General features: G+C 48.7%; 6 protein-coding genes across 6 annotated transcripts; all 6 read right to left on the bottom strand.

Annotated features, from left to right (window-relative positions):
- Window positions 1-449: 449 nt before the first annotated feature.
- LTR64_008022 (uncharacterized protein) lies at window positions 450-2,963 on the bottom strand (the record flags this gene model as incomplete). Its single annotated transcript, XM_064902338.1, has 2 exons — window positions 450-2,530; window positions 2,819-2,963. 2 exons carry the CDS (start codon window positions 2,961-2,963, stop codon window positions 450-452), a joined length of 2,226 nt encoding a protein of 741 aa, XP_064751312.1.
- A 427-nt stretch (window positions 2,964-3,390) lies between these two features.
- On the bottom strand, window positions 3,391-5,352 carry LTR64_008021 (uncharacterized protein; the record flags this gene model as incomplete). The annotated part of the gene is made up of 2 exons (XM_064902337.1): window positions 3,391-4,612; window positions 4,658-5,352. The coding sequence occupies 2 exons, from the start codon at window positions 5,350-5,352 to the stop codon at window positions 3,391-3,393; spliced, it is 1,917 nt and encodes a 638-aa protein (XP_064751311.1).
- A 1,127-nt stretch (window positions 5,353-6,479) lies between these two features.
- LTR64_008020 (uncharacterized protein) lies at window positions 6,480-7,733 on the bottom strand (the record flags this gene model as incomplete). The annotated part of the gene is made up of 4 exons (XM_064902336.1): window positions 6,480-6,595; window positions 6,647-7,213; window positions 7,270-7,560; window positions 7,613-7,733. 4 exons carry the CDS (start codon window positions 7,731-7,733, stop codon window positions 6,480-6,482), a joined length of 1,095 nt encoding a protein of 364 aa, XP_064751310.1.
- A 769-nt stretch (window positions 7,734-8,502) lies between these two features.
- Window positions 8,503-9,786, bottom strand: LTR64_008019 (uncharacterized protein; the record flags this gene model as incomplete). Its single annotated transcript, XM_064902335.1, has 1 exon — window positions 8,503-9,786. One exon carries the CDS (start codon window positions 9,784-9,786, stop codon window positions 8,503-8,505), a length of 1,284 nt encoding a protein of 427 aa, XP_064751309.1.
- A 972-nt stretch (window positions 9,787-10,758) lies between these two features.
- Window positions 10,759-11,691, bottom strand: LTR64_008018 (uncharacterized protein; the record flags this gene model as incomplete). Its single annotated transcript, XM_064902334.1, has 3 exons — window positions 10,759-10,786; window positions 10,863-11,498; window positions 11,558-11,691. The coding sequence occupies 3 exons, from the start codon at window positions 11,689-11,691 to the stop codon at window positions 10,759-10,761; spliced, it is 798 nt and encodes a 265-aa protein (XP_064751308.1).
- A 922-nt stretch (window positions 11,692-12,613) lies between these two features.
- On the bottom strand, window positions 12,614-13,830 carry LTR64_008017 (uncharacterized protein; the record flags this gene model as incomplete). Its single annotated transcript, XM_064902333.1, has 5 exons — window positions 12,614-12,874; window positions 12,923-13,036; window positions 13,086-13,400; window positions 13,507-13,634; window positions 13,695-13,830. 5 exons carry the CDS (start codon window positions 13,828-13,830, stop codon window positions 12,614-12,616), a joined length of 954 nt encoding a protein of 317 aa, XP_064751307.1.
- Window positions 13,831-14,587: the final 757 nt, after the last annotated feature.

Raw genomic sequence — 14,587 nt, 5'->3', positions numbered from 1 at the left:
ATTATCTCGAAACCATGAACAAACAGACACATTGTCGACAATCGTAACGCTTTCGTAAACGAGAGGAGGTTAGCGTTGATGGAGGCAGCATATAGTGGAGACGATATCGCGAAGAACGCAGAAGCTTTCGAGCACGAGGCTTGTCATCATGATACATATTGTTACGCTTCAAGGATGGGAAGCTGTCGTGCTGTCACAAGAAGACACCACGTCGGAATTAATGCAGGACCCGGACTTAAGAAGGAAAGCCGTCGGCTCAACTTAATTTACGGTCAAGGAAATGCCGATATTGCTTTGCGTTCATCTTCGAGATTTTACTACAGCGTGCACAGTATCATAGGAGGGACAGTTCAATGCTACAAGACTCCCTGACTCAACATCGTTAGAACTTCCCAGGCTCTACCCTCTACACCGATGGACTAGCGCGAACTACTTTCGCCTCAGGACTCCTACCACCTCCCCTCTCTCTTCGCCCTAGCAACTTTCTCTGCACTTCTCGCTCTACACCAAGCCTTCGTCGCAGCCCATGCTTTCGTCTTCTCCCTCATCTGATCCCAGTAAGCCTCCACCGCATCAACAGGAATACTACAAGCTCGCGCCAACAACATCTTCTCCATTGGATTAAGACCACCTCTAACGACAAGTTTCTTTACTCTAGGGTCAGGCTTCTTTGGTGAACGCGGACTTGACAGGCCTTCGCCACCATCACTATCGGTCATCTCAACGTCCGAGGCTGACTTATAATTGTTTGCGTCGACCAGCTCTTGCAGATAATCGACTTCATCCATGCTGACATCTTCGAACCAAGCCTGCATGCTCGGATGAGCTTCCCAGACCGCACCTAGTAGTTTCCGCGCCTCGGGATTAAGCCCTAGCTCATCACGTTCTTTGTGTTCGATGATGGTGTCGACTTGGCTCATTAGCCATTGGGCAATACCTAACCGAAACAGGGCATGAGGCGGTTCATCTTCCGGTCGTCTTCGATATGGACCGCTCAAGTGTGCTGGTGTACCGTACTTGCGAGTATAGTACGACAAAGTGAAGCGTGCTTCATGGTTGTAAAGCTGCAGGATGCGATTGATTGAGTCTAACAGGCCTGGTGTGGGGTTGCAAGGTTGGCCGTCCGAACGCAGTGTTGCTGGCCATACGAATTGCAATTTGATTGGGTTGTATGGTTGGCTGGCGAGGCGGGTGTTTGCGCGAGGGTCGACTGAGCAGGAGTATGTTGATGTCGCAGTGCCAGGTCGTAGGCTGTTGCCAGGGTTGAAATGCACAGGTTGCATGACCCGTAATGCTTGTGGAGCAGAAGGGTAGGGTGCAAGAGCCGTCGTGGCTGGTGTCCGCAAGTTGATTCCCGAGAATGTTGCTGCTAACGGTGTGAAGGGTATGGAGTTGAGATGAGTGTGGTCGTTCTGCATAGCCTGCAGGGCGATGTCCAGATGTCCAGGCACGGCCTCGTTGGCAGGTCTCAGCTCAAGGTCGGCCCGGTCGGCAGTGTACAGGTTCACCTTTTCCATCACGTTTGTGACGATAGGATTACCTGCGAGGTCGAGCGGATCACTTGTCTTCCTGTAAACAATGCCATCGACCAAGTTGTCCGTATTGACTCCTGAGATGACAGAAACAGATTTGATGTTGTCATCAACCACCATCAGATCGTATGAGGGTTTCTTGGCCTTCTCTTGGTCTTTCTTGGTCTTGACAACTGTGCTCACATCTTTTGCATTGCATTTAGGCACTTTAATCCGCAAGTCCTCGACACCATCGCTCGCTACCCGACGACCATCACCTCTGCGTTTCAGCTTCAACCTCTTCTGCTTCGTTTCCACACTCTCTCTCGCCATAGCATCAGCCATGGGATCAAGTGGCGCGAACTTCAACTTCCCATCCATCCTCTTATCAGAGCCAGCCTTCCCCGGACGACGAATAGTATCACCTCCATCCAAGAACTTCATCACAGCTGCACTGAACTGCAACTGACTACCATGTTTGCCATAAGGTTTGAAGACTTGATCAAGGGCTTGGTTTGAGAGAAGGATCTGCGTCGACATGGGTTGTTCCTCGATGATGGGCTGTGCTTGCAAGGACAGTTGAGCTAGGACTTGCTCGGTCTTCTTCATTATGGCTTCAACTTCTGGGTCGACAAAGTCGGAGTCGGAAGGGAGTTTGGGTGCTTTTGCTTGTTTGATTTCACCGTCGTCGTCGAAGTATTCGTATGGATGGCCTTCGTTGACGCCATTTGGCAGGTTGAAGAACTCGGTGCTGGACTCATTATCGTCGTTGTCATCGTCAAGGTTGAAGTCGATTACGGAAGATGCGCTGCTCTCGCTGTTGCCATTACTCTCAGTTTCGCCACCTCCAGCCTCCGAATCCAAATCTGTCCCGTCGTAGTCGCCTTCGAGATCTTGTTCACCTTCACTGTCATAGTACTCGTGCAGATTGTCGATGTCATCCGTCATCATCGCCGAAGCAAATGCGTTGAAATCCATCAACTCGTTACTGGGCGGAACAGCAAATTCTTCACCGAAGCCTGAGAGGAAAGACATTTTGGTCTGTCTGTGCAACGGGTCGGGTTGTTGCACTGGAGGATTTGTTGAAGAATCTTGATTTCAATCTGCTTCGATCTGCTAGTGATCCGGGTGGCTGTATATGAATGCTTGAGGTAGGGAGACCGGTTTGAAACGTGCGCTGGCATCTTATATCTGTGAAGGAATGGCTAGCTGGCAAGTTCCAAGCACAGACAGTGACAAGAGGTAAAACTCTAAATGGCAGGTCAATCATAGTGTTGTAGTCTCAGGAAGTCTTGGTTGTCACTTACCTTGGTATTGTTGGAAGCCATGGTGGAGTCCAGCAGGATCGAGAACGGCAGCAGATGCGAGGTTGGACAGGAAAGGGAACACATTAGTGAATCGAAAGACGAGAACACTGAATTGTTGGCTAACGTGTTGATAGGGGATATACATTCTGTCGGTCGTGGACGACACGCTGGCTAAATTGCTCTTGTTGACTTCAGAAATGGTGTTTTGTTGATGTATAGGATGTGCAAAATCTACACGGTTGAGCCGTGCAGGTATACCAGCACCTCCCTTCCTGAGTATCTTCTAGAGAATGTTCGTAATGTGTGTGGTCAGTAGCATTATTAACGTTGTTTCAAAATGAAGCCTTGCAACATTAGTAGGCAGCAGCACACAAAAGACAGACTGGTAGTCAAGCAAAGACCATTGTACCATCAGCCATCAGCTCTAGAAAGAGCGAGGCGTACCGTTCTTCAACCTGTATAGTCATCCATCATCATATCCCGTAGACACTATTAGCTCTAGACATGTATATCCTTCACTTCTATGCATCCAGCTCAAGCTATGCACAACCAGAAAGAAACGTCTAGTACTATCAGAATTTCTCGCTCGTAAAACACCTCGTCATCGAGACCAGCAGCCAACTCAGGAAATGCACAACACTACTTAATGTCCAGACCACAAACCTGAGTCCACCAACCATAACGCTGAGGATAAGTCTTACGCCACTAGGTAATTGCTGGCCCTTTCGCTCACCAGTTTGGTATTGTCCGAGCTTTTCGAGATCAAACTCTTTTACGACAACTTTCTTGGTTTTGGATCTTGGCTCTCTCGCGGTTTTACCGAACCACTTCTTGTGCTCTTTGCCTTTGCGTCGCCCCTTGTTCTTGATATCCCGTTCGTGAATGGTTGCAAGTTCTCGGGCTTCGGCTTCAGCGTCCTCGCGCTCTGCAAGGGTGGCATAAAATACGGAGCCGGCTGTAGATTTTCCTGCTACACTACCACCATATTGTGATATTGCTCGTTGAGGTTTGGACTGCCAGACTTCCATAGCCGCCATGATCGGGTTGGTCACCTCGTCGGCGATGGCCACTGTCAGTAGAGCTGAGACGATAGCGTCTATTGCGAACAGAGACGGAACGTGTTCGAGAATTTGATGAGCGTTAATGTGCATCATCCTTGTGTTAAAGTCAAGACTGACTAGATCGTTATTGTGTTCCGATTGTGGGATGGTAGACATACGTATGCCGGGTATAGTAGGTTCACTTGTCGACTCGAGGTCTGAGGCTTTGGGATTAGCCACAGTGATAACGGGTAACGATCGACCAGTCGATTTAGAAACGTGTATCTCAAGGATGGGTCTAGCTCCGGTCATTGGTGGTGAACGTGCTGATTCTGGAGATTTGGCGAAGGCAGGTTCTCGTTGTTTTCTTCCGACTGCTGGATGTTCGAGCTCGTAATGCTGAGCACGAGCGTTCCATCTTAGCTTGCAAGCTTCCTGGTCTGCCGCTCGCTTGACAGCAGCTGCTTGTACTTCATCACGATGTGTTGGTGCTAAGCCATGCTCTTTTGCTAGTGCTGTGCTTTGATTGATGGCGAGCATAGCAGCCATTCTTGGAAAGATGAAAGTGATGAGTCCATCGTTCGGTGGTGACCTTCGGGAAGCTGGTTCTATGCTGTTGATTGAGATTTCACATTTGACTGTCTGTTTTCGTGGAGATGTCTTGCTCAAAGCAATTTCATTCGTGTCGTAGGTGATTAGGGAATAGAATGGCAGTAGTGGATCTGAGCCAAATGAGAAATTGGCTTCTTCAGTCCTGGTAAAATTAGTTTGGTTCATCGGTATAGCAGAACACTCTCACCTCGTCAACTCTAGGTCATAAGATTTTATCCTTGGATTTGGTTCCATACCATGCGTGGCTTCCCACAATTCGTGCAACTCTTTTAGGGTCGATGTGCGAGCTGTCAAAGCGTCAAGAGGAAAGTTGGCAACACTTGCCGGGGCAGAAGGAGGGCCGAGAGCTCGATCTATTGGTGTCCAAGCTGAAACTGGCGATGCATAATCTAGTCTGTTCATACGTGTCTGAGACGACTTTGTTCTTAGTGCGATTGGGCGTTGAGGGTAGTAATGCTGCTGTTGGAGTGGCATAGAAGGGTTGTACACTGGAAACATGGATCTGATGGGTACGACAGGTGATTTAGCTGACTCGGCGCCACCACTTTGGTAGCCAGAGTCGTTCGACTTGAGCTGTGGCGAAGCGACGTATGGCCTGGAGGGTGGTGGTGGAGCGTACTTGTGAGCAGCTGAGGAGGGTGGTGAGCCATAGCCTGTTGCATTGATGGGCGAGTAGGATGTGACTGCCTGTCCTATCTCATATCCTGAATCCGTCCTCCTATGCTCTTTTGGTATGGCAGGTACTGGTACATTGTCGATAGTACTGTTCCTCAATGTGTCCTGCTGCGCAACAGTCGACGACAAGCTCGGCTTGCGAAAGTGAGGGTTAGGCAGTGCTATTCGAGGTACTGGCGTGACTGGCGTCCCTATCGGTGTTGACATGGCTGGTGGTACTGCTGTGATGCCCAAGGTCTCCTGCTTGACATTAGGTGCACGACTTGCGCGTCTGCTTCTCCCAGGGAATCAATAACACGAAAAACACGGAAAAGGTTGTCACCAGGACACTGAACAGAAATGAAGCAGGCACAAAGAAGGGACAAGGGAAACACCATGTACCAGGTGAATACCTTTGCATCTTGCATATGTCCCGTACATGGTTCCTGGCATAACTTGGCGGTCTTCCCGAACTCAGACCATGCATGTATGCAAGGCAATCGACAGGCGGCTACAAAAGACAGGAATAGCAGACGTGAGACTGTCACATCGATGGACGCTGCAGGTGAAAGGAAGGAAGGAAGAGGATTGGTTGAGCCAATGGATGCGCGTCTAAGCTGCCGTGAAGATACCAGCGCGTCGGTGACCATTCTCATTGGGCAAGATCTCGGTCGCTCATCATGGAGATTGTATACGTCCTTCGATTTGTTGAAGTTGTCGAGTAGCGTGTCGAGGTTGAGGCTCCCCAGAATGGTCAATTCGGGATGCCACCAATTGAAGGCTCTCATGCTTTTCTTCCTTGGGTCTTCAGCATCCTGAGAAGGATCTCGCTTGCCAGCGTTGGCCTCTATAGAGAATCTCAGGCCACGAGAAGGATATGCCAAGCAGTATCTGTGTGCGGACAGACACTACCGCTACAACCGACGTACATGTGGTTTGTACAGGCAATTGGGCGTTCTTGATCAGCGACCCGATATCTGGCCAGCAAACACATGCAAATTGCTCGAGACCATGACACGTTGCTAAGGAAGACAGCTCGCAAGCATTCGAGAGCTATAGTCGATACACGATTCAAGGTCAACACATGTTGCTCCTCACAATTCCACGGCAAGAGACCTGAGCTGAGAGTGGACAATAGCGAACGCTATTGACTCTTATGTACGTGATCACCTACAGTTATCTCAATCGCTACTATCACGTTATTCGATCACGCATGTGCCGTGGTGGCAAGGTAAGTAGACGCGCGGAGAAAATATCGACTCGTGTAACAGCAACTTCATTGTCGGATATAGTTAGATGCGCCAGCTGCAACTAACTTGGTTGTACACTTTGATTCTGAATCGACGAGTATTTCACTATGGCTTGTTGAAGTCAACAACGACACGACCTGCGATCTCAGATCTTTTCAGCTTCTGTACAGCGTCGTTCCACCCACTTAGACCGACGATAGCAGGCTCTAGATGTAGCTTGCCTGCATTTTCTGTTAGTACACGACATCATAAGCACTGATTTGTGGACTTACCTCTTTGCGCAAATTCCAGAGTCTTATCTAGGTCACCCAATGAGCTCACCAATGTTCCCTTGATCGATTGACCTCGGAAGATGAGTGAAGCTGGAGCAAGGTCGATATTGTACTTTCCAGCAGGTGGTAGACCGATACACATGACCTGACCTCCGACTCGCGAGCCGAGATATTGTGGTGCGATGGGATATGACTGCACAGCTGTTACGAAAACAGCATGCGCACCACCACCTGTGAGCTCAACAACCTGCTTAACTGGGTCGCCTTCCTTGAAATCCACAAAGTGTTCGGCACCATATTTCTTGCACAATTCAGCTCTCTCTGAGCCAGTATCAACCACGATAGGTCGAAGACCCATGGCGTACGCAAGCTGAACACCTTGAATACCGACACCACCGCCACCACCTGGGAAGACAGCCCATGCACCGGGGTTCAGGTTTGCTTCTTTCAAGGATGTGTATGTTGTAGCAGCGGAGCACATGACTGGACCTGCGATATAGTCACTTACGCCATCTGGGATGAGAGTGGTATAGTTTTCGGGTGAAACGATGTACTGTTTGTAGGAACCTGTACTATACTTTAGCATCTTGATGTTCGTTTAGCTTCCTCGTAGGTAGAAATACCATCACAATGTAGACCAGTGAAGACAGCCTTGGCGCAGTATGAGTCCTTGCCTGCCTTGCAATACTCGCAAGTATGGCAGACATCCTGGATTGGCTTGTGTCCAGCTCTTTGGCCGACTTTCAGTTGCTTTACTTCTGAGCCAACCTTGACAATGACACCAGCACCTTCGTGACCAGCGCATTGAGTGCCGAGCTCGGACATCTTGGGTAGACCCCAGTCGGCCATCATAAAGTGGACATCGGACATGCAGAGGCCGGTAGCATTGAGCTTGATGAGGACATCTTTGGGACCTATTTCAAGTCTTAGCTGAGGCAGATACAGATAACTTGGACGTTAGCTCACCGATCTCTGGTACAGGGACCTTGGTCACCTCGATATAGAAGTCTGGTCCCTCATCTCGCACCACACCGGCGGTGCATTCTGCAGGGATGTCAAAGGTTGGAGGAGCTGAATCTGAAGACATATTGGGTACAAGGTAGAGAACAAAAAACAGATGGGTATCACGGATTCACGTAGTTGGAAGAGCAGAGGAAAGCACGGCAGGTCTTCAGCACAACTTATATCCTTTCTCGAAAAGGTATACCACTGCTCAATGCCACCTTTTCAGAGCAATGCGCATCCAGTTCCGGCTTTGAGGGGTACTTCTAGCGTTCCATCAAGTGACGAGTCAGTGGTTTCGACAACGACTAGACACAAAGTCAGACGGCGAATTGAAAGCAGGTCATTGGCTCCGTGTAGTACAACTCCATAGATGGAACATTGAGAATGCGTATTTGCTTTGTAGCGGGGATGAGGGCGCGTCGTGTTGCGGAGGAAGCGGAGGAAGAGGAGGAATCGCGTTGTTGGAGAACTTAAACCGAGGTATTTGAAGAGGCAACTATAGCGTCGGATCCACCTGCTGTGTGAAGACAGGATCTGCACGTGAATGTAGAGATCATCAGGGGCACATCTACAGTACACAGTCTCAAGTGAAACTATGAATATACATGCTGGTGAAGGTATCTTTCATGAGTTAAAACTTATCGGTGAGCTCAAAAGATCCAGATCTTACAGCCACATAAAGTGCTTTTCAGACCTTCGTGCTTCCTGTCGCGCCGTTCTTAATTCACTTGTACCTCAGGAGATATAAGTATGGCTGTTGTCCACTGACCTATTGCTCACTCTTCACCTGCCACCGATGCCGTCCACCATCTTCTTGTCATAACCTTTCCTCATCATCTTGCCTACACCTCCTACTCCAGCTCAACGATAGCCTCTGGCAACATCCCACCCGTAGCTCGATACTGATCAGCAGCCTCCTCCAGTACTCGAGCATAGAACATGGTCTTCTTGGTCTTGTTGACCATAGGCCAGAACTCCTCTGATCGAGTCTTTGTAATCTCTTGAAGATTGCTCGCAACCTGTCCAACGATCCATTCTTCGAGTTTGTCAGTTGTATCAGGGGCAGCTGCAGTACCATTATCACCATTGATTTGTCCTTCAGCAGTTGTGGCCTTACTAGCTGCTTGGCCAGAGAACACAACTTCGGCGACTTTCACAAGAGAGTGCAGAGAGTACTTCTTTGTGTCGACCATTGTAACCTTGCGAAAGACGAGGTCGTCAAGTCCTTCAATCTTGAACATTTGTGCAATAACGTGAATGCGTCCAGCCCGAATGAGTTGGCGACTGTATTCAGCATCAATGTCTTCCCCATCCTTACCGTCCAGAATCCATGCTGCACTACCTGGTCTGGTCTCAAGTAATAAAGGTGCATACTCACCTGAGTGGAGGTACTGACAAACAGCATCAAAGTCTGTGAAATCGGTCTTGAGAAGTTGTGGGCGCATGATGTAGGGACTTTGACCAGGCTCTTCTTCAGTGATCCACGATGTCAGGACGGGCGACTTCAGGAGGTTTGGACGTCCAACGAAGCATTGCTTGTTCTTCCTGCCTACGTAGATCTTGATGCGATCGCGCTCAGGAACAGTCTGCATGTCTTGAGGAATGGATGCTTCGTCAGCTTCGTCCTTGATTTCGATTGGTTCGTTACGACGTTGGGCTTTTGCGGCACTGGGTGCAGATGAAGAGCTTGGATTAGTTGCTTTGAAGTGAGATGTGCTATTGCCATTCGTCGGTCTCAGGACTGTGCTCCTGTGTGCAGAGGAAGAGGTTGTACCTGGATGACTTGTGACCGTATTCGTTCTCTTGGTGCTGGTCTGACTTCGGTTTTGAGTGACGTTACCTGTAGGTGCAGGCATTTGAGAACGTGGATGGGGTTCCATTTCTAAGTCAATAGCATGAAGCATATCACCCAAGTTCTCGTCCTCGAAAACGGGTTCAGGTTGCAGATCGGGGTCTTCTTCGCCTTCTGACACAAACAGCGAGTCCACGTCGTTGATATTGGGCCCTTGAGTCTGTTGTCGCTTAGCGGCACTGAACCCATTGTATGTCGCACCTGATCGCTTTCGATTAGTGCTGCCGTTCGTGTTGTTCGTGTCGTCGGCCCGGAGGTGATCGAGAAAGGACCCGAAAGACATCGATCCGTTTCGGAATCGATCTGGTGGATTGCGTTTGTGGTAGTGGTTGAGGAAGGAGAAGGTCGGACACTTTTTTGGATCAGAAGATCTAATTGTTTAAGTAACTATCTGGCATGGAGGTTAGGCAGTGGAGGCTTGTATAACTAAATGGTGGATCCTCTCACTGCAGACAAAATGACTTCGTTGGTTGAAGTTGAATATGTCGGCTCAGAACAGGACGTGATCAATCGCGAGTTGCAGCACATAGGGTTGCAGCAATTGCGAGTTGTCGAGGCGAGGCTTCGATAATACTTTCGTTGAGAGACGTAGAAGATTGATCTCGTGAATCGCTCACTAATGCATAGAGTTAGCGCAACGTAAACAGAAACTGTCTTCCAAGTCAGCAATGTACTTTTGAGTTCCGAACATGATGCTCAACGAAGTGAACTGAAGAAGAACCTGATCTAGCAGTACAGCTTTCAGAAACGCATAGAGGTGGCCGAATCTCTCATTTCCTATCTGATCATCATGAGGATATCAATCTGTACCAGCAAGCTGATTTCTAGATCAACATGCAGAACTAGCAGTGATGGAAAGCACGAATGTGCCAAGCTGAAAGCACGCAAATATTCACATAAAAAACAAATGAGCTGCGAAGGAAGCCGCAGACTTATCAGTCGTTTTCCACGAATCTCCTTGTTCTTCCGTTTTCGCCAGGCTAGAAGACACCCACTTCTCAGAAGCAGAGACCTTCAAACCTTAAACATTGAGTAGAATAGCCAAATTGCGCCAAGTCCGGGCTTCAATATTGTCATTAGAAAGAGTAGGGTTTCAAAGAACCAGTAAATGTGTCGGCCAACCTCGAGAGAAGTGGAATGCTGTCGTCTAGCGACGGCGTCCAGAGCTTTCGTGCCCACACAAACGGTGCAGATACTCTCCTACACCTGCGATTATAGCTCCGAGCCGTCGAGTCTGAGTGAGGATATGCGTTCGTTAGATAACTTTGGGCGATCTGCTATTGCTGTTGGGCACAAAAGTAAGCGCCTGGTAAGTCACAGGCAAACGCGTCAGCAGTGCAAGAAGCAGAAAAGACCTACCTGATCTCCACAATGTCATCGATATGATTGCACATTGCCACGAACAGATCGAAAAACAATTTACCACCTTTCTCCATCTCCATTTGCATTGTTCCGCTCCTCTTGAAAGTCTTGCGACTTCTGATGATCAGAGCAAGGTAATGAGCGCGGAGACGCGATTCCGTGTCTGGAGTGTGGTCATAAGCATATCGTGCTGAGCGTAGGATAACATCGACCTGGACTCCAGATTGAAGACCTTGTTTCCGTAGAGCCAATTTCTTCAGATCATCCAAGCCGTACTTATCTGCAGCACAGTAAACGACAGTGTCACGGAGGACTTCGCCACAAGCATTCAGAATAAAGATTGTAGATTCGCTATTTCCGCGACCACCAGATTTTAGGTCCTGGTTATTCTCGAGATCCCATGTATTGCGGCGCTTGTCGTGCAACAAGCGAGGGTAGTAATCGCCTTTGTAGAGAAATTCGAGAACGCAGGATAGGATTTCGGGTTCTTCGTCAGGCAGCTCCACCTGCTTTGCATTACCGTCCAGGAACTGGCCTTTCAGGTAAGTTACAAAGAAAGGTGAACGGCAGAGAACGTCCTCGTGAGCAGCGAACAAGCGCTGATCACGACCTACCACCATTGTGATGATAGGGCTATTGAGTTGGCTATGTTTCGTTAGCAGAGGTTGCGATCATTGTGGCTATAATCCTACCTCTCACCCTGCGGACTTTTCGGACTGCTCAAACTGTCTTGCATCTTCCTCTTCACGTGTTCAGGAAACGACTTCTTAGTCAACTTTGATTTGGCCACGCGACCATTCTCGGTAGTGAACGATCGTTTGAACATCGCGCGGTTGACGGAGGAAATCGTGGGATTAATATGAGCTGAGCAAGTGAAGCTGAGCAGGAAGAATGATCGGGCGGCGGAAGAAACCTAGGCAGAAGTAGAGAGCGTGATGAGGGTCGAGAGGGTGAGTTGACGCTGAATTATACACACGAGGGAGTAACCATGTGATTGGGGAGCTGCGAAGTCAATCGAATGACTCCTTCAGGTGCTGCTACGGTGAAAGCAACAGCAACGTTGAAAGGTAAACGAATGACTTAACGTACGAGTCTCTATGATGAGTAGAGACCGCGGACGCTGACTGCTTTGCCTGCTCTGGGTGCGTGAAGGAAGGAAAGAGAGAGTTGCAGAAAGAGGCACGACTTTTGTATGTCCGCCAGACGCGCTTGGCGGAGTGCATCGCGAATCAGGTTAATTGTCAACATTGAGACAATCTCAGTCTATTTGCCGTATTGACTGGCATTTCCCTCTATCAATGTGGCAGCTCTAGCAAGAGGTGTGCAGGCATCACTCCAGTGGCGCGTGCTCGGCGGACGGCGAAGGGTCCCCGCAAAGAGGATCCTCTCCAGGCCAATCTCTTAATTGAGCTTTGCCTTTTTGCCTTGTAACAATAGGCGAAGAATCGTGCAACAAGCCACAGAAAGGAGTTGCAAAAAGTGCCACTGTTAGGTCTCCGTGACTACGATCTTCATGAGAACTGTTTCATTGCTTTGATGCTATTCGAGAGCTTGATGTGATATGTATGTTCGCTGCTATATGACTCATTGGGATACTCTCACCGCATGTATGTCGTTCTTAAATATTGATTTTCCAGCTTGCTTCCGTATTTTCCCCTTATTAGTTGTTTTGTTTTGTGTTCTCGAAGCTTCCTTTATGATGTTGCGTTTGCGAGTTCAGCTCTTCGACGACGTGAACTCTGCTAGTGTTACGACTTCATCTTAGAATTCCAGGCGTTCCCTTCCAAGTTTGCCATGAGGAGAGCTGCAGTCTCAGGATCAGTATGCTTGTCTCTTCTGAAATCTTCCTTATCCTTCTCGATCATGGCCTCTCTCTCCATGCGTGCAGCGATTCGTGCTCGAATCTCGTCGTTTGGATTCAAGATGGATTCTGGGGTTGCTTTGGCTTTTCCTTGTTGAAGTGCGTCGAACCTTGTCTTGCAAGCCTTCTGGCTGAAGTTCGTGACAGGCTGCAAACACGTTAATCAAGACTCACATCCGATTCATGGTATATATACCTTGATCTTCCTCAGATTCTCTTTGACAATCTTCCACCTCTTGGCTTCGATTTCAGCTACCATTTTGTCGACGATAGCGTCTGCCTGCTGCTTAGCCTGCTTGAGAGCATCGTCCTGCCTTCAGTTAAAACATAGTGAGACACTAGGGGAGTAGTGGCTTTACATCTCCATCGTGCCAGTCAGAGAGATCGGCATCTAGAAGCTCGTCTTGCTTCTCTTCAAGCTTCTTTTTGAGTCGAGCGTAACGTGTCCCGATTGTTTTTGCATTGTACTTGATTCGGCCTTCGTCCACTAGCTTCTGTGCAATGTCCTTCTCGAGGTATTTAGCATTCTTCATCCGTACGATGAGCTTATCATCGGAATCCAGTTCAGCCGTGACCTTTTTTGCAAGTGCGGGATGCCCTCCAGTCATCTTCAGCGTCTTGTAAGAATTGCGATTTGCAGGCATATGTGTGAATAATTTGAGTCGATTGTGACCCTAAAGACAAGTTTTAGTGAGGTTGTTAATTATTCTGAGACAACATATGCGAAGAATTCCTGCAGAGTACGGACGTCCTCCCGAGTATATTTTGGTGCCCACTTACCTGAATATCGATGTCAACATGATCTCTGGCTTGGAAATCTCCATCTTCTTCCCACAACTCGTCTATGGTTTCCGCGACCTTTTTGGGTGCGGGCGTCCACCCGGGCTTGCCAACTGGCAAGCTAAGATCTGTGGTTATAGGTCAGTCCGTCATGACGATTTTGAGTCGCGCGAATATGTAGTGTATACTCGGAGGGAATTCCTTCGGATTCAATTGCTGATTCGCAAAGAATGGGAAACAGTATCGTTTTGGTTGTCGTGCTATATTGTCTCGCTTGCGTTTGCGCGATGTCTTAGACTTCTTGGGTGCTGGAGTGGGATCCATTGCTGATTGGTATTACTTGGTGTAAGTGCTACAGACCGTCAAAAGGAGTACTCGTAATGAAGAGGTATCAGTCAGCATAACGGGCTGTAGAAACACGCCGTGGTACCAGTATTTTCCAGTAACATAGAACAGCATCCCGGGCACTCAACTGGGACAGTCGTTTGAATGTCACCTGAAAATGTGAGTACAGTCCGAAGTGGAAGTCACGATCCGGAAATACTGTTGCCTCATTCTTTCGGCGGCGCCTACCTATGAGAGCCGTTCGCATTGCAAATGAAGAGAAGATGTCCTCCTGATGCCTGAATGTATGCCGTGTCTGGATGGTATGAACCAGCGAAGTATTCAACCCACATAGTATGATAAGACAAGGACCAGGACAGAACGCAATAGTCGCTGCAAACACTGAATCCTGAGCAGAAGGCTCATTACTCTATTCGACATGGGTTCTTTCATCCTTCCTCATCTGATTGTTGTATTCCTTCGCCGATGTCCTCGACCACAACAGCAGAGCCGACCAAGAACGTTACCATGAAGTACTGACGGAAGACTCCTACACGCATCGTCAGCGCTGCATCACGTATGGGAAAGAAGGTAGGTAAAATTGGGTTTTCAAGAAACCCTGAAGAAGACGCGTTCACCTCGTGGTGGACCCCACTCAGCTAGCTTCGACGGTTGTGACAATCCAGCCCGCAAGTCGCTGTGTCTAGCAGAAGCTGGCACGGCTGGCATTGGAACGTGTGGTAGTCATGCCACAGTC

Source organism: Lithohypha guttulata (genome assembly GCF_036872675.1).
Source record: "Lithohypha guttulata strain CCFEE 5908 chromosome Unknown scaffold_7, whole genome shotgun sequence".
Classification (NCBI taxonomy): domain Eukaryota; kingdom Fungi; phylum Ascomycota; class Eurotiomycetes; order Chaetothyriales; family Trichomeriaceae; genus Lithohypha; species Lithohypha guttulata.
Note: the sequence above shows the minus strand (reverse complement) of the source record. Positions and strands in the feature narration are given on the sequence as shown.